This window comes from Cydia splendana, chromosome 6 (assembly GCF_910591565.1).
Source record: "Cydia splendana chromosome 6, ilCydSple1.2, whole genome shotgun sequence".
In the NCBI taxonomy this organism is placed as follows: Eukaryota; Metazoa; Arthropoda; class Insecta; order Lepidoptera; family Tortricidae; genus Cydia; species Cydia splendana.
In genome coordinates this window covers 13,914,276-13,937,389 of record NC_085965.1, presented here as the reverse complement: position 1 = coordinate 13,937,389, position 23,114 = coordinate 13,914,276, and the positions used below count along the sequence as shown (strand labels likewise).

General features: G+C 38.2%; 1 protein-coding gene across 3 annotated transcripts in view; it reads right to left on the bottom strand.

Annotated features, from left to right (window-relative positions):
- LOC134791643 (testis-expressed protein 2) overlaps positions 1-22,015 on the bottom strand; it is a 28,755-nt gene extending 6,740 nt beyond the window's left edge. The window contains exons 1-20 of one of the 3 annotated variants that reach the window (XM_063762701.1): positions 21,833-22,015; positions 21,020-21,469; positions 20,833-20,939; positions 18,821-18,959; positions 17,970-18,490; positions 17,579-17,666; positions 16,826-16,979; positions 10,405-10,605; positions 9,715-9,785; positions 9,249-9,430; positions 8,772-8,890; positions 8,086-8,251; positions 7,372-7,470; positions 6,768-6,875; positions 5,952-6,110; positions 2,690-2,879; positions 1,680-1,780; positions 1,126-1,244; positions 471-558; positions 7-146 (exon numbers count right to left, since the gene is read on the bottom strand). In XM_063762701.1, the coding sequence (XP_063618771.1) occupies positions 7-146; positions 471-558; positions 1,126-1,244; positions 1,680-1,780; positions 2,690-2,879; positions 5,952-6,110; positions 6,768-6,875; positions 7,372-7,470; positions 8,086-8,251; positions 8,772-8,890; positions 9,249-9,430; positions 9,715-9,785; positions 10,405-10,605; positions 16,826-16,979; positions 17,579-17,666; positions 17,970-18,490; positions 18,821-18,959; positions 20,833-20,939; positions 21,020-21,469; positions 21,833-21,851 (3,221 nt within the window). In that variant the 5' untranslated portion in view covers positions 21,852-22,015. Of the gene's footprint in view, positions 1-6; positions 147-470; positions 559-1,125; positions 1,245-1,679; positions 1,781-2,689; positions 2,880-5,951; positions 6,111-6,767; positions 6,876-7,371; positions 7,471-8,085; positions 8,252-8,771; positions 8,891-9,248; positions 9,431-9,714; positions 9,786-10,404; positions 10,606-16,825; positions 16,980-17,578; positions 17,667-17,969; positions 18,491-18,820; positions 18,960-20,832; positions 20,940-21,019; positions 21,470-21,545; positions 21,802-21,832 lie in introns of those variants that run through there. The other 2 variants (XM_063762702.1, XM_063762703.1) reach the window with 2 other exon arrangements.
- Positions 22,016-23,114: the final 1,099 nt, after the last annotated feature.

Below are 23,114 nucleotides of genomic sequence, written 5' to 3'. Positions count from 1 at the left end.
ACTTACCCAAGCCATAATCTGTCGTGAGGTGGCGGCGGCAGGTTTAGAGCCAGCCGCCCCTCTAACCCTTGGATCTCTACTTGTAGCTTTATGTCCGTATTCGACAGGCCCTCCATAGCTCGTTTCACGTATTTGAAGTCGGTAACCTGCAAGCAGATTTGTACTTTTATCCATACCCGGGAGTGTTAAATTTTCTAAGAACACATGTTTAGCGAAAAGTAGATTAGTACGGTCAAAAACATTCCGGAAAACAGGCGTTTTACCTATGGACAGTATAAAATTTAACGATATGCGTACTTTTATTGAAGCTTTCGTCATACAGCTTTTAAGAATTGGAAGGTTTGAATATGAATGGTCCAGTAAGAAAATAAGGATTTAAAGGTATTTTATGATGTCCACAGAAAGCCATTATAGGTCTTATTTCGTTGCAGTAAGAGTTATGAATGGGTAGTCAAAAGTGTGATACTGACCTGCTGAAAGTATTTATTCGTAGAAATCTTATCAACGATTCTCAGGAACTTCTTTTTGGATGAACCGCTCTCTGGCGTCGCCGGTGGACTGTATGTACATCATTATTTTTTAAAATAAAAAAACCATGTCTATCAGATACGTCAATCTTCTTTGAGCATTCGTGAGTAGGTAAAAGAAAACTACTGAAACATTCAGTAGTAACCTTGACTGGTTATCAGTTAGGGTCAGTTGCACCAAACCGTCTGTCACCGTTGTAGCGTTCGTTAAATTTTGCTGTATGGAAACTTTCATAGTTCTCTGGTGATTGACGTTGATCAGTCTGTTAATTGTGGTGCAACTGGCCCTTAGTATTATTAAGTTACAGTTAGCGATAAATGGTTTATTCAAATAAATGTATGATCGTCGACGTCAGCGTCGAGCGTGCAAAATGAGGATGTGTAAGTTTTGTTCTGTGGCCCTCGAGTAAGACTCAAAATAAGTGCTAACTCACAACACTAATTCTAGCTGCCCAGGGGCCTATAAAAAGTGCCCCCATTCCATTGTATTTTCGACATTAAAAATTGCATTTGGCTTGGCAATTTTTAATTTGTTGGCGTCTAGAGGATAACATAATAATTGATTTAAGCTGTAGAGGGAATGGGACAGAACACGTACAGCTCCTGCGTTTGTATGGCCTCATTGCTGTCCACGGGCTGCACGGGCGGGCTCTCGTCGTCACTGGAAGATTCCGCCGAGTCCTCCACCTCGCTGTCGAATATGGCGGGCTTGCGTTTCTGCACAGACAACATCGCCGTTCCAATATACAAGGCGTAGCGTACCCCCTTATTCATAATACTTAGAAACTCTTTATATTATAGAATATTTTGTCCGTTTTGTTTTTTTTGACAACCCCATAAATATCAAAATGACAGATAAGGACAAACGTTTATCAAGGGCTAGTTAAGACTTGACATGAATTAGTGGATTGTTTACTGAGCAACCCATCGTTGCCTACTTTTAGCGCTGGAACGAAGCGACATCTATTGTCCACTAGCAGTACTGATAAATTCCGCTACTTGACGCTAGATGTCGACTACGAAACAACTCGCGTATTGGTAAGAAAACTGATGTATGGAGTTACCACTCTTTCTTTACTTATACTTCTCTATGGTTAAACTGACTCATGTGTGTATTCAGTTTTTATATAGGTACCAAATAAGGTTACTTACCCGTAGCTGCTTTTCGGAGAACATTCCGGTCCCCGTAATTATGAGATCCTTTTCCACTACATGCTCTTCTGTCAGCAAGAGCTTTTCTTCCAACGTTAGGTCTGAAACAAACGACAAAGGTCATTGAGCACCCTTTAAAATAAAACAAGGGGAGGGTAAGGTGGCCTTTTGAACGCCACAGACGGCAATTGACGACAACGCAAAATCGTGACAACGACGCTAAAGACGGCTTCATCGTTTTTTGATGAAAATCTACTGAAAAACACCCCACTTTTAGGTTGGCATTATTTATTCACAAAACTAAATTTTACCCCCGTGGCGTCAGTGGCACGGCAAATGGATGCGCCGTTTGGCGTTCAAAAGGTTAAAGGCGAGGCGCGTAATTGTACTTTAAGGTGGTATTCCACCTATAAAATATCTTGGTCCAATGTGCATTGCGTCTCACTCTCTCATTAAGCAAAATGTGGACCATAATATTGGACAGATGGAATACCACCCTTAAATCATACGCATAACTACGTCACACATCTACAGGATTATTATGACAAGCTCAGAACGGTTGCTTCAAATAACTAAAACTATAGTCTATCCCTAGTATCCCTACTACACATCTAGTGTCATTGAGATAAACAAGCGTAGTACTAATTATGGCAGTTTTTTTTTCAGGGTCTGGATCTCACTTCATTTTTTTTTGTATTTTTTTCAGAAACAAACAGTCTTTTACAAAAAGAGTATTTACTCTTTACATCGTTTTTGAAGTTCAGACCTAAAGTTTCATTAATATATTAATGTATTAAAAACAGTGACTAACTTTAGATGATTTGAAAGCAATTTAAAATAAACTGAATCCGGTTCCGGCGAATGATCCACTCGTGCGCGTTTCTACGCAATGCAGTTAGCGTTCCTTTTGCAAATTGTTCACGAACGGCGAGCTAAAAGTGCATTCGCCAGACCTTTATTGCTGGACTCGGTTGACTCGTTGTTAAGTGAGCAGGAGAGGAGATACTCACTCTTCTCCTTGAGCTTCATCAGGTTGATGTTGGTGAGGATGGTGATGGTGGCGCCGCCGTCGTAGCGCAGGTCGGCGTCCAGCCACACGCCGCGCTCGTCCCACGTCGCGCCGCCCACGCGCTCCACCAGCGGACACGCGCCCGCTAGCGACAGCTCCGTCACAACCAGCGGCGACATGAACGAAGGTAGCTGGGAGAAGCAAACAAATTATGGTAAAGAAGTAACGGTGAACAGTATAACCACAGAATAAATATAAATAGTACTACCGTACAGAAGGATACTTCCTACAAAACCGAAGTTTGACAGCGATTCAGGATCAAATCATGATATCCCTTTCTAACTTATGGCACTATCCCTTTTGACTATTTAGGGTTGTCAAAATTCAAGTAATTATCTGTAGTCGTGCACGGAAACGGACCTCAAGTTGTGTCAACCCTAATAATTGCTCGGAGCAATGCTGAGCCGAACGGAGCCGAGTTTACCCGAAGTTAGGAGTGTCTCCCCATTGGTATAATCGGGTTAAGGCGTAGAACGCACTGCAATTATTTTCTTGCGGTTTCAGTCTCTTAAGTGCGTGCACTTATAAAGCATGCCGTACGTTACGCTTTTTGCGGTTCTGACACCGCAAGAAATTAAACACAGTGCGTTCTCTAAGCCTAACGGGTGATGATAGAGGCGACGACACTTGGAGACCTTTCACATAACCTTCTTGAAATAATTCAACCGTTGACCATGAATCAGCACGCGTGACAAATTGAAAACATCTACACCTGCGATCATATATAACCATGGATACCGCCTTTAGGAACATTACCGTTCAAATTCTCGGGCCAAATTAGCACACATACACAATTACGCCTACATTCAAATAAGACGACGCGTTTACAGAGCCTGTAATCAAAGCTGGTAAACGAAATAAGAGTCATCTTTATTACACTAATGGTACATAGCTAAGTGTAGATGAAATGCATATAATGTCAATAACTACCAATCAGCGACATTAATCCGCTAATAACCTTCTTGCTGTACGTACTGGCCGCTGAGAGTTCGCGGTTCATATTTGATTAGAATATGACTTGGACAGGGATAGGTTTATGCCATACAGTGAAGAACCAGTCAAATAATTCACGTATAATAATTTAATGCAGATTAAAAGATAACTAGTTAAAATGTTGTTATGACATGACAGACTAACTCAACATAAGTAAATATATCATTGTTGTATAAATGTATTCCGCTATAATAAGTATTTTGTATATTTTATTATCAATCTGCATGGCAGTGAGAAGTCACGTTCAGGTATAGTCTGTCCGTTTTTCTAAGATCAAGTACGCCATAGTAAATGTATGGCAAACTTGACCTTAGAAATCGGATTGGCTATACAGTCTGCAAAATTTATATGGGTACACGAATCGGGTCAAAAATATTTGAACAGGCGGAGTCCCAATAAATCCCCACTTTCAGTTCAGAATATTTTATATTTATATAGCCGGTCAAGCAAGTTTGTCAGTAGAAAAAGGTGCAAAATTAAAATTTTGTATAGGACCACAGCCGTTCGCGCGCTTACATTTTCTAAATTTGTTTGCCGCTCTTATAATATTTTAAACTTTCGCGTTTTGAACACATATTAACTCACATTATACGAAACGAAACTGATTTACGTCGGTAAATCAAGGTAATTGAATATAATTCGCGTTAGACCCGTCTATAATGTGAGTTAAAATGTTTGCCGCTCTTTTCTACTGACGGAAATGGCTTGAGAGAGAACCTACATATATGTGACAGTAGAGGGTGGATTCAAATGATCAACATTTTCAGATAATGTGTGTATTTGTTAAATTAATTCAGTGAAAGCATGATAGGAAAAATGTATCTACATATAGGAGACCGGGTATGATTATCTCACGGGTTATATCTCATGAATAGAACATATTCTAGATATCTTGCCAGGCATCCACTCAATTTCATGTCTCTCTAATTGGACAGCTTTTTTCCATAGTTCTCTGCGAATAGCATCTTGTGGGAATCTGAATGGAAAGTAATGTAAAATGACAATACCAAATTTGATTATTAATTTGAAATAACTAGGTAGTTTTTTTATAGCTCCATCTCATGAAATAAAAAAGGAAAATACAAATCTGTAAGAAGGAATTTATTACTACATTTATAATTATATAGAAAATACCTAAACCAAACACAAGTTAGTAAAATAGTCTACTTCATTTAGCATAACACCATCCCTATTATCCTCGCAATTTAAAAAGTCGTATGTTGTTATGAAAGTCGTATGCAGTTGTTACGTTTTAGCTTAGCACGGTAGTATTGAAAACAAATCGTCATGTTTTTTCCAAATTCTACTGAAGTTATCTGTTTACTACAAGTGAAAAGTGATTCCACTGTCCTTGGTATGAACTAAAATAACTTCTGCACCACTTCACGACACATGAATATATTTTTAATTACAAAAAAACGTTGTTTTTATAAATCAATTTAGCCATTTGTCACTGACTGTCATCTCGGTGGTACTGAGATTGCCAATCGAGCAGTTTGTAAGTACCGCCTATCGCGGGGTAGTTTGTGTTGGGTCATAATTGAGCGGACAGAATACTTCCATGTATAGCATTTCGCTGATCTACACGTATTCAGACATATCCTAATCAGTCTTTACAAAGTATGTATTACAAATTGGTTACAACTGCCCGGAGGAAGTACAAAATCGGGAGTCATGGAGAACCAGGGAGAGTAGCGTTGTGAATAACGCTCATTTCGAGGCTTAAAGACTCGAACCCTTAAGACTCTTGAGGCTTAACGCCTCAAAGGCAGCAAAGACGATTTCTTACATCCATACGCGTAAAATAAATAAATACAATTCTCAAATATAGTCGAGTCTTCAAGACTTACGAGTCTTGAGGGCTCGAGTTTTTAAGCCTAAAATAAGCGTTATTCACAACACTAGGGGAGAGGCCTTTGCCCAGCAGTGGGAAACTCAAATAGGCTAAGAAAAAATATTCAACAATTTTCCGTCAACTTTTTCAATCACTTTCCCAACTTCTTGTTTCAAAAATTAAATAAATTGTATGTGAAATATTTTGAGAGTATTAGGGCTGATTTAGACGGCGCGCGAACTCGAATGCGATTTTAGTTACATTGCGGACTGTTGGTTACGTCCTTTTCAACAGACCGATCACAACTCGCAATGTAATGAAATACGCATGCGAGTTCTCGCATCGTCTAAATGAGCAATGACACAAAATGACTCACCTTGAGCGTATTAAGTTTCCTCTGTATCCTATTCTGCACTCGCATCATGATGTGCGGGTCCCTCATGACGTCATACATGACTCGGGCGAGCACCGTGTTCACCCACGACACCTCGGCGGGCAACACTCGGCAGTCGCACGCGGACGGAGCTGATTTAGGCTGCAAGGGAATATCAACACTGTGAAATCGGTAATAAGGTTCAATATTAGGGTAATCTGACTTGTGTAACATCGTAAAGAAGGTATCATGCGCAGAGTAGTACAATATTGTATCCCAAATTGGACATCTAAAGTCAATGGAGGTGTACGCCAAAATATACTGATGTAAGTATTAATTACAATAAACTCTGATACTACTTCTACTCTAATTTAAACGTACAAATAGAGGGTAAGCCTAAGGGTGGTATTCCACCTATCCAATTTCTTTGTCCAAAAAAATGACATTGGAGACGCAATGACATTGGACAAAGATATTGGACAGACAGAATACACCTACTCGTACTTATAGACTTCCCTTGTATCTTTCGAGTACAAAAGTGAGTGAAGTGAGTTTTGGTTATCATCTGATGAAACGAAATCGGTCCTAAGGGCTCGGTTACACGTACCGAGTAGAGTGGCGAGACAGTAAAACGAAGTAAGGAATTTTTACTCGGCCGAGTAACAATTTCATACTTCGTTTTACTGTCTCGCCACTCTACTCGGTACGTGCGATCCTGGTATAACCGATTTCGCTTCTATCTCTACATAAGAACATTAAGAACTTAAGAAGGAGAAAGGTAGAAACAAAAATTGGAATAGGATACATATGGGTACTAACATCGGTTTTTCGTTTCTTCTTGGTTTTGCTTTTAGCCTCTACCGGCGTGGGATCGAGGTCGCAGGTGACTCCGGTGTCGACCTTCTGCCTCGTGCTTTCTTCGTGCGTCTGTCACAGATCGGATCGGACTTTTGCCTAAGTTCAACTTCAAACTAATAATGAGAGATACTTTATTACTACGAGATTAGACAGTGGTGGTGTCGTACAAATACGAAGGAAAGTTAGAGAAAGAGAGAAAATCTTTTCTTTTTAAAGATGTAAATAAATAGCTACATTTCTGATTTTATATGAATATTCGGCTAGCCGGTGGAAATAGAATTGTTCAAACGTTACGCTACTGTTTGACTTAAAAAATACCGAGTTTTGAGCGCGTGAAACGTTTACTAAGCCGAGTCAGTTCTTTGTGCTTTATTTTTTTTGTAAATAGGGGGTTACTAGCCTAATAAAGCCGATTTGAATTTCCATTCCCCTAATCTCAATAAGATACAGAAGGCAAAATTGTTTGATAAAACAAGATAGGGAGAGAGAGAAGGGAGAGTATATCTACAAATACAATGTGGTGAAAACAAGTTGAATTCATAATTGAAGCCAATAAGTCACATACCTGCATGATTTTTATTAGATAAGGCCAAAATGTTTTCTCATAGGAGCTCCAATCCGTAACGGTAGAAGGAATTTCCGACGGCACTGGAGTAGCTTTGATCTGAAACAAAACAAATCGGTCACAACATTTCTTACAGATAAATGATAATTAACGTCCTTATTTACCAATTCGTTTCCGAAGTCATCACAAAATTAGATTCAATGTAGGTTATGGGTATGCTTAACACATTGAGTGCCAGCGCGAGGAACGCGTGTAGCTTATCGGCTACGCACGCTTTTCGCTACACTACTTCGCTTTCGCTACTGCGTGTTATGGGAAAACCCTTATGTAGCGAAAAGCGCTCACTATAATAACAAAGAACCCGCCTAGCGGGTCGCTGGCAGTGAATATGTTAAATTACTAACCGGGAAGTGAGAAGGTGCTGTAAAGGTAAGTAGTTAGATTTGCTTGGCTTTTACAGGCTGGCGCGTTAGTATTTGGTTTTAAAACTAGTATTGTCTGTGTCAAACAGAGAAAAGTTTTGAACACGGCGACGAAGCTGTTATAAGTATTCCGTACGTAAAATTGGGTTTTGGGAATAAGATCACCTTAGCCAACTTGTAGACGGTTATCGCTCGTGCACTTGTCTTCGGCGTCGGAAGACACGAGCGACAGATTTACCCTTTCTATAACCATGTGCATCCTTCGAAAACTGTAGTAGTATTTTGTACTTACACTGGGCTTTGGGAAGGAGACGGTCTCCTTTTCAGAAACTTTGTAGACGGCCATCTCTATGCCCTCCTTGGTGTCGGGCGCGAGATCGCTCGAACTCTTGTCTTCGGCGACGGAAGACTCGAGTGACGGATTCGCCTCCGCTATAGCTTGGTGTATCCGTCGGAACCTGGCAACATAAAGTCACAGTCAGTTAATGCACCATTAGCTTTTTTAGTCTCTCATACTCAAAACCGATAATTTCTTATTCAATGTCATTTGATCATGTTTTTACGACGGGAAACCAGTTGTTTAAACCGCTCATAGTATAAAACCATCTCGATTCTCCTCGCTACTGTAGATCTGCCTGAAAAGTCGCCCAATATTATCGCCACCTGCAACCACCTGCTAGTGTATGACTATCAGGACGATGATAGTTGGTAAAAAGTGTAGCAACCTTGGTCACAGAATAAATAATAGTACTAGGTACAGAAGACTCACTCTCTAACACAACGCATCTGGTACGATCAGGAGAGGTATGGCCGCTAGGTGGCGACAGCGCCACGCGCGGCTTATGGCTAGCCACCAAAATTGGTGTGGAACGGATGTACTTTTAGCTACCTGTAGCAAAGCGACGAAATCGCGGAGTGAGCCACGCCTGCCTTGGTCTAACTAAACTAGGATCTAACTAAAGTAAGAAAAATACACACCACTCAAGTTTGTCGCGGCCCGTCCTCGCGAACAGGAACAGCCGCGAGTGCTTGTCTTTGGAGCTCTTCACGTGCAAGCTCCACTCCCCCTCTGCCGCGCCCTCTACAGTCTCCGGCTCCTAAACCAACAAGAGAAGAGTTACTCGAAAGTAAGAATACCTAAAGTGTAGCGATATATGACTACAATTTGATACTTTTTGAGTCATTTGACCCACTCATACCGCCTAAAAAAAGTGAATTAAGTTTGTAAAAAGAAAAAAAATCTCACTACTTAAAAACTTGGAAGTTGGAACCTTCTCATATTAGGTATTGTATGATAATGAAATGTTCCATTCAAAAAATGTAAGCTTCCTTTATTTCTTTTGAATGTCTCTAGAAATTTTCGGGATTATTACAAGTTTTTGAAAGCTTTACGCAATTTGCTTTGCACATTTTTACTCTTTAATTTAACTGACAGACTAGTTGTGAGCGACTTACAGTTTCGTCCAAAAACTCCTTCAGTCTGGAAATCTCGGTATCGTCCAGATCATCGTCGAGGACCTCATCTTTGCCGTTGGCGGGCGCACTGGTCGGCTCGTCCGCGTTCAATTCTTCTTGTAGAGTCTTCTCTGTTTGACTGTCTGGCTCTGTGGCGGTGGACACGTTATCCGGTTTTTTCTCTGTGGCAATGAAACACGAGTGAATGAGAGTGTAGTTAATTGAATAGAAAATTAAATTATTCTAAGGTATGAGAAACTAGGATCGGAAATTAAATTTAGAAAAGTGATTTAAGTCCAAGTGCCTCGTTGTTTTTAAATGGACCATACTACCAAAACCAAATGGACCATGTACGTCCCCTACAGACAAAAAATAACTTTAAATGGACTTAGAAAGGTTATGTGATCTTGATAATAATTAACATTGCGGTTTTAGGAGGGATGATTATTAATCTGATCTGCCATACCTCTATGCATTTTTCTGACGAGCCGATGTCGCAGACCTTCCCTCCCAGGCATCTCTAAATCTTGTGAAAGGCTAAAAATGCAATTGCAAATATTAAAAATAAATAAAAACATATCTAGGAAACTAAATGTGTGATCGTCGCTAAGAGGATTAGCGATATTTACGCCTTGGTTACAGTTGTTTTCAGAACTAGCTAAGTACACTGATGTTGCTGCTTTTCTCAGTAATATTTTATTTATTTATTTAAATAATGTACAAACATGGAAAAAAATATTGATTCAGCTAACTTAAAAGTAGTTTAGTAGGTGTCTTGAACATTATGGGTGTCACCAGTGTACAAAAGCCTATATGTCCGGACCGTATGAATACGCACGAGCGCCCATGCCATGTTCGCTTGACTTTGCTTGATTTGAGGTACGCCCAGATCTATTATAATAATTATAGCAAATGTACTGCTAATAGTGCGTTGCTTGACATGTGTTTGATTTGCGCAACTCATGTAAAGCTGGCATAAAAAGTGCAATCCTCAGCAAACTAGCGTGGCGGCGCCTTCGCTAGATGTGGACGCGCCTATTCGTTTTGTTTCGAACCGACTACGCGACCCGGTATCGGCAGGTACCGAATAAAGTTTGATATTTCAAAGTGAAATCGTAATCTGTGAAATCCACTAAATATATATGTATGTACTTACCTTTTTTCTTTCTTTCTCCATACAAATCTCTTCTTCTTTTCCGGGGTGGTGTTAGTTTCGGTGGTCTCTGACTCTTGTTCTTTCTTCTTACTCTCTGACGCTTCGCCAGATTTTTTGTCAAGCAGATTTTCTTTCTCAAGTACTTGTATTGTTTCATTTTCATTTAATGTTATACATATAGGATATTTTTTGCTCCATTGTCTGCAATTAATTAATACACTTTAATTAATTAATACATTTATATTAACAATGTAAAAACTTAGCAATTCGAGTTTAACGTACTTCTAACAGCCGTATAGATCTGAAACTTCGCAAGTACAGCATCATGAATTGCCACAATAATCTGATGATGGAGCCAGAAAACAGGTAGGGAAACTTTTCGGTGGCTACTAGTAGACCCGTCGAGATTGAACTAAAATTATTTGTTTTGACGAATCCAAATCTTTGGGGACGATAAGTACACTCGTTCAGTAGTTTTTGAGTTTGTTACGAACATACAAACAGATAGATGCAGCGGGGGACTTTGTTTTATAAGGTGTAGTGATAATAACATAAAATAAAAGTCATGTTCACCCTATCTTATTAAAGTAAAATTATGTTTGTAAATGATTCCTTAAACATAAAGAGGAAAAAGAGCAAATATTTAATAATTTTCAGTAGGTAGGTACTGTGAAGCCAGTTAATCTGAACTACCAAAGTATCCCATCACGCGGTTTGTATCGTTAGAAATATATACTTAATATTATGTGTTAAATCATGTCATATTAATTAGTCGAATAAGGTCACAAACACGAAATCACTTAGGTAAAATAAATATTTTCGTGACCGGATAAACCAGTTGAAAGTGAAATTCCAAACATCGTTACACATTTTACGGTATGCATACATCAGAATAGTAAATTAGTTAGTCATTTGAAATTAAAGCTAAACTAATTCGTTGTGTTACGGAAGAGGTTGCACATGGAGCAGACTTGTTGCTGCCGTTATCAAGAATTAGGAGGAATGACTACGATGCAACAGCGGACATAATTACAAATGGTACTACAGAACGAGTCCTCCTCAACTTCGAAGAAAAAATTTCAAATTTTAAAAAATCGGATTGTGTAATAATATTATGTGGTTCAAGTGACTACAATGTATCGCCTATATATAAATCTATCGCACTTTTAAATAAAGCTGTTCAATTAGCATCACATACTAATATTATCATCTGTGATATTCCATATAGCGTAAATGAATACTCAAGTGATTATAACGAGTTTGTAAAAAAATTTAACCATGCCCTCAATAAAAAGTTGAATAAAGCGGCGAATCTATGGGTACTGAATTGTAACATGCAACTGCAATATCAAGACTATAAGAGCAGTGGTAATCAACTCAATGGGAGGGGAAAACATATTCTTGCTCAATGTATTAATAGTGCACTAAAAAATGTTAATGAACTGTTTTATAACGCGGAAAGTTTTTTAGATGTGACTATCACGAATCCAAAGAACCAGACCTAGTTAAGCCGCAACACGATGTAGCATCTAAATCATATACTGTGTTTAAAGTTTATCATCAAAATATAAGATGCCTAAGTAATAAAGTCTACCAACTGGAAGCTATGTTGCAATCTTTGGACAGAACTAATGTCATATGCCTAACTGAACATTGGAAAGAGGCAAACGATTTAAAAACTATAAATATCATGAATTATGAACTCTCTTCGTCATATTGCCGAAAAAATAACATTCACGGGGGGGCTTGTATTTATATTCATAAAAGTGTAGAGGCAACTGAATTGAATGTTTTAGTAGATTTATCGGTAGAAATGGTGATTGAGATTTCTGCAATTGAGATAAATTATTATAAACTAAGTATAATTTGCATATATAGACCCCCGTCTGGGGATATTAATATATTCTTTGAGAAATTATCAATCTTATTAAATATAATAAATGACGACCTGAAAGCTAAGAATACATTAATTGTTGGGGACTTCAATATAGATTTGTTAAAAGACAGTCCTAATAAAAACAAATTGCTGGATCTTATGAATTGTGCAAACCTCAATCCCATAGCTGTATGTCCAACTAGATATACCAACTGTAGTGCATCATGTATAGATCATGGCTACTCTGACATTGATGAAATCAATTTTGCCCCAGTAAAGAGTGGGTTATCCGATCATGACGGGCAAATGATGAGCATAAACTACCAACAAAATGACTGTAATAACGTTGAAATGATTGAGATGAGATGCATCACGCCGTCTAAATTAAACTGTTTTACTGAATTCATAGATATGTATGACTGGGATAAAATTATAAAGTCTGGTAAGGAACCAGACCAGATTCTTGATTCCATTATTAATGTGTTTATACATGCTTTTGTGCAGGCTTTTCCCAGGCATAAATATCCAAAATGTAATAAAGACAAAATATGGATTTCAGGTGATATAATCGCAAAAAAGTATTTATTAGATGACATTAAAGATCTGTGCAACGTATTTCCTGATAACATATCACTCCATAACTTCAAAGATCAATTAGAAGAACTTTATAAAAAATTAATGATATACAAGCGTAGTGACTACTTCAAAAATGAAATACGCAATGCCAGCAACAAGGCAAAGGCTGTTTGGAGGGTAATACAGTCGGAAACTAGTGCAACAAGTAGCAAATCAATATCACTTGAGTCTTCCGAACCTGACAGGTTGGCAAATGAAATAAATAAATTCTTTATCAACTCTGTGAGGGACACCCAGAGACAACCAGATATGCGGCTGGCATTACAACTTCTCGAATCATATAGTCCCATGGCAGTGGAATGTGCAATATTAGAGCCACTGTCCATTGCAGAGATTTATCGACTCATAAAGCTAATTAAGCCAAAACCCACAAAGGATGTTTATGAGGTTCCTACAAGGATCTTGCGTGAGCTTCCTCCATCATTTATAGATATTTTATGTTACAGTATGAATTTGTGTCTGAAAAATGGGTCTTATCCTGAAATTTTAAAAAAGATTAAAGTTGTACCTATATATAAGGGAAAAGGAGTAAAAACGGAACTAAAGAACTATCGGCCTATATCGATAATACCAGTGTTGTCTAAGATTTTTGAACTGGGTCTTGCAAATAGGCTAATTAATCATCTGACAAGTAAGGGTATCTTGGCAAAGGAACAATATGCTTATCAGTCTCAAAAATCCACAGTAGATGCTACCAGACAACTCATAAAAACTATCGCTGGGAAACAAGAATTGGGATGCAAAGTTGCATTAGTGCTATGCGATTTGTCGAAAGCATTCGACCTCGTAGACCATAAGCTTATTATTAAGAAGTTAGACCATTACGGCATTCGGGGAACTTTCCTTAAAATATTTGAAGCCTTTCTAAAGGACAGGCAACAATTATGTGAAGTAGATGTTAATGGCTATAAGGGAAGATCCAACTATCAATCGCTTGATTCCATTTCTGTTCATCAAGGTTCAGTAATAGGTAATTATTTATTTATTACATTAGTTAATGACTTGTCAGCGTGTACGTCGCATGGTGAACTGATCGCATACGCGGATGATAGTGCTTTTGTTGTTTGGGGCACTAGTTTCACAGAACTGCAATCTAAAGTTAATTACCTGCTGCGGGATGTAAAGAACTGGTTCACTATCAATGGTATGAAGCTTAACTTGGAAAAAACCAATGTAATCCAGATTAACCTTAGGGGTTTGCCACCCCAAACATTGAATATCGTCCTGGACAATATCGAAGTACCTTTAGTAAACAAAGCAAAATATCTAGGCTTCACCTTAGACTCTGGATTAAAATGGGATACCCATATAGACGAGCTTTGTAAGAGGTTAGGCAAGGCATGCTTTGCAATTTCGAGACTGACAAAAATGCTTGATGAGCAATGTGTCAGAAATGCATACTTTGCATACTTTCAGTCAATTGTAACGTACGGAATTGATATTTGGGGACAAGCAGCGGACAGACAAAGGGTGTTTATAATGCAAAAAAGGGTAATTAGGATTATGGCTGGGGTACCCTGGGACACACCTGCCCGTAGCCTATTTCGGAAGTTAAGGATCATGACTGTTCCAGGTCTGTACATATTTGAAGTGGCTAAGGTAGTTCGAAAAACTCTTAATGAATTTAGAATGCGTGGTCCTAACTTCCGAAATGGAAATAATCTCCTCCCTAACCGGCACAGACTAAAAAAGTCTGAACAATGTGTGTGGTACATAGGTCCTAGAATTTATAATCGTTTGCCAAATAATTTGAAGTCAGCAGAATTATCAGACAATATGTTTATTAGAAAGCTAAAGGAATATTTAATAGATAAGGCGTTCTACGCATTTGATGAATTTATGAATACAAACAATGTTATATGTGATTATTGAAATGAGATACTTATTATTGTTAATATAAAATAGACATAAGATGTAAATATGTATAATAAAATTGACATGTAACTTACGTTATGAATAAAGAAACTGAAACTGAAACTGGTTATTAACCCAATTGACGGTCCAACGGTGCCACCGAACTTCACCGAAGTACAGAATAAATAATAGTACTAGGTACAGAAGACTCACTCTCTAACAAAACGCGTCTGTTACGATCAGGACAGATATGGCCGCTAGGTGGCGACAGCGCCACGCGCGACTTATGGCTTTCCCCAAAATTGGTGTGGAACGGATGTACTTTTAGCTACCTGTAGTAAAGCGACGAAATCGCGGAGTGAGCCACGCCCGACCGAAGCAAAGTATAGATACAATGACAATAACAGTATCTCCCCATTAAGATTTTACATAAAGGGGCCCACGGATTAACAGTCCACCGGACGGTATCGGCCTGTCCGTTGTTCGGAACTGTCAAAATTTTGTTCTAACTAACAGGCCGATACCGTCCGGCGGACTGTTAATCAGTGGGCCCCTTAAGACTTTTTAATTTCGAACGCAACGACTGCTCGTGTCATCTCGAAATATGGTTAGTTCCCTTGTATTGAGTGAGTACCGTCTCTTGTTCCTTGCGTGCGGCTCAAGCATGTACCTTTGTTTGAAGATATACACCTTTATACGACTCCGTATAATTTTGGCCCAATTGTCGGTCGAGCGACGCGAGCGAAGGTCAGCTTGGCTAACAATCTAACTATTCGGACAATGTAACCGTCCGGCTTATCGTGAGATTTAGTGCTTTGTTTAATGACCTCACTAAGCGTAATTGTATTGATTATTTGTTCCAAATGAGAGTAATAAAAACAAATACTAGACTAGTTTTCGATGAAAAGAAATAAAGGTGGCGACAAAGCAATTAAATTCTAGGGTAACCGTTGGATAGGATAGCGCCCAACCAGTCTTTGTGAAGATCGGGACCAACAGGATTACCTATTCAGGAGAAGTCTATGTCCAGCAGTGAACAACTTCCAGCTAATATGATGATGATGACTGTATTTGCATGTTTAATCTAATTCCACATCACGGTCACTTTAAACATTAATGCCATATTCAATTATTCAGTATTTTAGTTCGCAATAAAATAATGTTTAATCTCTTTCAATGCCAAGCCTATATATGTATAGTGTGGAACTTAAGAAAAAAAAAATTACTAATGCTTATTGATAACACGACAACTTGCTTTATATAAAAATATATGTGCATACCCTTTTTTAGTTGATTACGCTGTCTACTAAATAATTGAGTAATCACGTTAATAAAACTATTTAAACTAAAGTTTAAACTTAAAGCTTTTAATTTAAAAGTTTTAGTTCATGAATAACTATCGCGCTAACCGAAGACAATATTAGTCACATTAATCCATATGCATTGCTAACAATAACTTATACTATTGCTCATGTTTTTGTTCTACTTTGACGCACTTTCTGCGTCGTGGTACGACTATTACGACATTAGTATTTCAAGGTGACCAAGAGATCTTAACCTACTACTTATGAAATATTTGTATGTGATGCTGATTGCTGACGGTGTGTTTAAATTTTTTACACGACTACGGCAAAGTCAAAATTAAGGGTGGATCAAGGCATACCTCTGTATGTATATCCCCTTACGCAATGTTGCAAAATCTGGATCATAGACTAGGAATCCTCCAGACATAGCATAGTAGCGCTACCCCCTCTGCCACAAATATACTCGATTTTCGATCAAGTGTCTTTGTGTGACGCCCAAGTGTCTTTGAACGGACCAATCACGGCACGGGACTCGCTCACCTCGTCCCCCGCACCCCTGTATTTTTGGCAGAATCGGTTTCATGAAATAATTGCTCTAAGCTCCATCTAGCTAGAAGATTCCTAGTCTATGATCTGGATACAAGGGGGAGGCCTATGTTCAGCAGTGGACGTCTTATGGCTGAGATGATGATGATGATGATCTGGATACACAAAGTAACAAAGGGAAACAATGATAAAATGTTTTCCATACCTTTTACTGACAAGTCCATTTGGCAGCAGGTATACTTTGGCTCCTGTTAAATTATACAATCTATGCTGGTAGAAAACAACTTTGTCTATTTTTTCGTCCCACAGCGCCCTCTTCGCTATTTTTGTCTTTGTGTAAGATATCCTTAAATTGCAGCCTAAAACAAAATAAATAAATAAAGGGTCGTTCACTGCTAATGATCTATCTTATGAGATATAAATGTCTGTAAAGATAAAGAGAGCATTTAAATGTATCTATGGGGCTTTTCATAAATTACGTCATTTCAAATTAGGGGGGGGGGGGGGGGTCTGGACATCGGGTGATGGTAGCATGACGTAGGAGGAAACGGGGTCATTCGAAGCATGATTTTTGGATGATTTTAGGGGAGATATATGACGTAATTTATGGACGGCCACTATACACTAGAGCAGTGGTCGGCAACCTTTTAGCAACCAAGGGCCACATAGCAGTTAACGAAGTGGACGCGGGCCGCACTTTGGTAATATTTATGACTTTATCAGACATTGTCATTTGTCAATATTACATACAAAATAGCCAGGGAGGCTCGCGGGCCGCAAGTGAGGTTCGCGGCCCGCGGGTCGCTGGTTGCCGACCGCTGCACTAGAGTATGAGGATTTGAGGATAGTAGTATGTGCACTCACGGAGTTTTTATAAAAAAAAAACAACAAAATCAATCAATCAAATGGAAGTGCATGGCTGCAATTATACCTATGTATGTTAGTATTGGACATTTACCTTCTAATTTCATAAATGCGGTTGTTGTTTTGTTGATGTGATACGTGTAAGCATCATATTCATGAAACCTATAATGGTTTATCCATCCCTGCAAATCACAACATGGTTTAGAAATCAATAACTTTTATCTACAAATACTTTGGGCTTGTTTCAAGAAAAAGGGTCCTTAATGCATCAGCATCGTTGGTAAAGGCGTAAACCTGCCGCTTGATCCCTTTTTCAAGAACTACACATTTAACTATATACTGAAACACACCCAACTTGTTAGTACAAAAAGGCGCGGAAATCAAATTTTCTATTGAGAGATCATCTCTTCGCGCCAATTTTTTTTTAATTTGCCGCCTTTTTCTACTGACAAAGTGGCTGTGCCAGAGTGTAAGTAAGTACATACCTCATGTTTCTTTATTGGTCTATGCTCCTTAACATTAGGAATACTGTACGTGTACGGTACAGCACTGCTGCGCTTAAACTGAAAAAAGCTGGTTCTAGGCTCCTTGGCAGTGCTAAAGTAAGTGGCTAGAAACCATTGCTTCAAGTTGCTTCCAAACGTAAACGTCCATACGCCGAGCAGGAATCCATTCCACGCGTGGGAGTCAGGGAATAGGAGATAGTTAACAATTAGTAAAAAAGTAAGAATATACATTGTGAAATTAAAGAAGTAGTGCCTAGGAGTCTCTGTTGTTATATCGTTTTTGCTTGGTGGGGATCCGAAATTTGTGGGTGTGATAGGCCTCTGTACAGTACAGGGGAGGATGTTCAGGACGGGAGAGTTCTTTTCCCCAGAGTCTTTGTACAGGTTGACGTCTCCGAGTGCGTCGATGTTGGTGTCCTCCAGGGCTTCGACGCCAGACTCGACTTCTAACATACTGCTGTCGTCTAGTAAATCTCCCGTACCGTTTTCTGATTCACTGGCTAAAAATAAATTAGTTTTTACTTGGCTGCGCGACAGGAAACGTTATATTTTTTACGAATATATTTTCCTTGATAAATAAATTTGTACCTATAAACTATAAAATAATGGTCGACATAAAAATTAATATGCTGTGGTGGGTTGAAAGGTATCACCAAATAGAACTTTCCAAATCTTAGGTTTTGTTGACCAAGGCGTTAGAGTGTGTGTTCAGATGTTGTGAACACCTTGGCCGCTCCGATATATTATATCTGATGGCGACTGTAAGCTCGTTCGAATAAAAGCAATTTATGATGCTTGTATTTCCCCAAATCTGACCAGGCTGGACTTACCTAAATTCTTATGTGTATCATCACTGGATTCCGAATTATTTTTTTCTAAAGGAAGACTCGACTCGCGGTCGGTAGGCTTGGCCGTGACCGGCGGCGTGATTTCAGAAAGATTCTGAATACTACTGTGAAGAGATGATACCTGATGGAAACATTTGGTGAATGTCATAAACAGAACAACTGCAAATGATCACATAAGAAGACATAAGTTTACGCTAACTAGATGCTTATACAGATAGCCCAGTCTTAATAATTTCATCAACCAAATTTGAGTAACCAAAAGCCTGGTGAATATTCTTTTAAATGCAAATTTTCAACTGTGTCTGTATTTATGACACATTTTTGCCTTTCATGCCTCACGACAAAACCTCGCTTAACCTAACGTAACAGAGGCAAAATTTTAAATTGTTTAGAAAAACTTTGACCGCCAAAAACGTCAATTGACGCGCGTGGCTACAGTCCAATATCAACCTTCATGCATTGCAACCCGATTCACGATGACGCACCGCGCATGATAGGTGTGGTGTTCAAAGGGTTAAAACTTTTTAACCATATCAAGCATATTGGTGTGGTCAAAAATGTACAGTACATTTTGTAGTGTCCTCTAAAATTAATTTAGTAAGTTCATTCAATATAAACTGAAACTAAGAGCTGTTTCCCACTGACAACCAGTTTTTTTGGCGGGTACGGTTTTTTGCAGGATCCAGTTTTCTGTAGTATGCATACAGTATCCCGCAAACAGAATCCTCGTGTGAAAGTTACTATATTAGCACCTATACTACTAAAACGGGATCCTGCAAAAAACCGTACCCGCAAAAAACTGGACGTCAGTGGGAAACAGCTCTAACACTGACACTAGCTGGAAAATCTGGAAAGTTTAAGAAAAATGCAAATGACAGCCCTCTATGCATAAATCATTGTTGTGAGTAATATTATGAGGAAAACCCCAATAGGTACATCTTTACTCAATCATAAGAAACTTCTTAAGTTACTTAAGTTACAAGAGGCTCAAGAGCATGTAATAATGCAAAGTTTCACATTTCTTGTCAGTCAGTAATTGCTACAGCAATTTAATTTTAATACATTGTAATTATAGTGTTACTTAAGATTTAAGGATGATTACAGCTGACAAATTTCATTCATAAAATCTTCAAAATTATATAGACCCCAAAGAGGCAAATGGATTTAATGAAATTCAACTTTTACATCATGACAATAAGATTTAAGATCGGGTCTCTATTCTTTCCCATAAAGTTTTAAGTCATAATGTATTGTTTGTCCGCATTTTCATTAGTCATCATTTGGTTTTTCTCAGAAACGCGTAACTTTTCAGGATTGCCATTAAACAAACCTAACCTAACCTATCTATAGGATAACCTTACGAAAATCCTGAAAAGTTAATGGTTTCAGAATTAGGGTCATCCATTAATTACGTCACACGAATTACAAGGTTTTTTGACTCCTCCCCCCCTCCTTGTCACACTTGGTCACATTTGGCAAACCCCTCCCCCCTGGTGTGACGTCACGTTTTTTCAACGAACTCGGCAAATCGAATTAAGTATTATTAATTTTTTGTCAAAATATTAGTAAATTTATAACCCAAAACTGATTATGAAAAAAAATTAAACTAATAAAAACGATTATCGTTCCTAAAACTTGTTTTTGAACTGTACAGTAAATAAAATTATTAAAATAAAATGTTGGTTACTGATGAAGTTAAAGTGACATCACAAAGTTTGTGACTCCCCTCTCCCCCTTGTCACAACATGTCACATTTTCTTGACCCCCTCCCTCCCCCTAAACGTGTGATGTAATTAATGGATGACCCCTTATGACTAATGATAATCTGACAATCATTACATTATGCCACTCAATAATTATGTCAAACAAAGGGATCCGTTTAAGATCTCATCAGAGAAATTTATTAAGATTTTATGGTTATAAGGATAATGTAAATAATTGTCTCTAAATAAATACAAAAATTACTTAAGTAAACTTTAACACTAGACACTTACCTGGTTGTCAGTATCTCCAACGCTTTGTTGATCGGAGTCTTTGATGGCTGAGTTTTCTTCTGAATCTGATGTAGAATTCTCTCTTGGCACTGATTTTTCTTTTGTTTCTATGAATAGATCGAACACTGATTAGACAACGCAAGACACACAATTTAGTATTGTACAAATAAGATACCACAATCCTTACCTTCTACTGAACGAGTTTTAATATCCTCAACGGCTTGTGCTATTTTGAACTTAAAGTCATGGAAGATCTTCCAAGTTTCATTGGAGCTTTCCTTAGCATCTATGGAGCCTTCCGAAGTAGTAGTCCGCTTCCCTAAACGGTTTAAATACTCTTTCATAGGAGATGATGTGACTTCTTTGGGAGGAGCGGCTGGTTTAGTGTCCTCTAAAGGTTTGGGATCAGATTTTGGATCATCATTTTCTTTATCTGGCGGTTTTTCTGTTCTCATTGATTTGAAATATTTGTCTAGTATAGATGAGCTTTTATCCGCTTTTTTCGGACTCGCGGTTTCGTTCTGAGGAGGGTCATTTTGGGGTGTAGGGGGATCATCATCACACATGTGGTACAACTCTTCCAGTTCCTCATTGTTAGCAGTGTATCTAAAGGACAACGAGGCGTTTGGGGATTTCCCTTGAAATAAAAATTATTCATTATTTTTACGCACACTACACAGACAAAGGAACACAATAAAGTAGTATACACTTACACATCTGCAATTAGAATGACTAAACTATTGTATTTACTCTACAATTTATTACACGCAGGAGTTAACGTCACAAACTTAATAATAACACTAAAACTAACTCTCAAGTGCGTAGCGCACGGAGTTTGTTATCGCTCTTGTTGTCAAAGAAACAAAAAATGGTCCGTGTTTACTGATAAACACCGGTACGGAGAATAACTGTTGCGCAAGAATATAAACAGGCCAACCCTTTTCTAACTCTTCCAGACCATATGCAAACGAAACTATTTTAATTTATTTTTAACACATACCCGAGCCGGACAGTTCCATATTTAAAGATAATTCAGCACTACATTCACTTCGTACTAGCAAAGAGACTCATTTCAGTTCATAGGAAGCATATCTTAGGTAATTTATATATTACAAAGTCCGTCAAATTTCTTTAATACAAATTTTATCGCTCGCTTATTGCAATATTGTTTCTGTTCATGACGTGACGAGACAAACAAAACGTCAAATCAAATCAGCTTGTTTTTGACGAGTTGGTGTCTATCCCACATTGTCTATCCTATCCATTCATATAAAGTCATGAATATACATTCGACAAGAGCGACGTTCGGATTCCGTATGCAATGACAGGTGGGAACGAGACGTCGCTCTACAAATGCATAGCGCTGTCTCGCTTGCACATGTCATTCGTGTGTACGGCCAGGGTTAACATTAAAAAGAATTCGAAAATTATTATGGTTTGGCCCGGACTGTCTTATTTCAAACATAGACAGAGATATTCATACAGTCTTTTTCCGACGCTAGTGCTAGCACGCAAAAGAAAGGGATGAGTATAATTATCCAGAGGGGCTAGAGTCTGGCTACTGAAATTTTACACAAATGTTTGGCGGGAAATTCAAAAAATCTTGGGCTGGTCACACTTTGTGTAGTAGGAATTATAGTTTTGATACTAGAAAATATTTTTAATTTTCTGTGCACACGTAAGGTACCTAAGGATATAAGTTAAATATACGTTGACGTGCACTCAAAGTCAGCTCACATAATTTCTACCACTATGAAAAGTACAGTCAACAATAAACACATATGTTAACACTTTCTCACCATATACCATTGTTACAAGGCGAAAAATGAAATGTAGTATAAATAAGACCTAGCTCGATAATACCGTAATATTAATCCATCACCAAAAAAATACATAAGTACTATGCCAAATATGCTAAATGCTAAGTATCAAAATATTTATAGAGCACCAACCTCCGAATTTGTTTACATTTGTTTAGGAGTTGTAAACATTGCAGTTTTTCGTTATACAACGCTACACCTCGACTTCGCACATTGTCGTAATTATTTACCAGCTTAAATAATAGTTTGCGAACCTCACTCAGTATAGACATTATTAATATTATTCAAAATAAATCCATTATAAACCGCAAACAATTTGAATGAATGACATAAATTGACAACTGACTTTTAGCTTTTTTTTAAATCATAGACAATTGGTGATACAACAACGAAATATTTGTCAACAATTTTTGGCTAGCCAGACTCTACCGCGAAAACCGAATTCGCAAATTGCGGGGATCT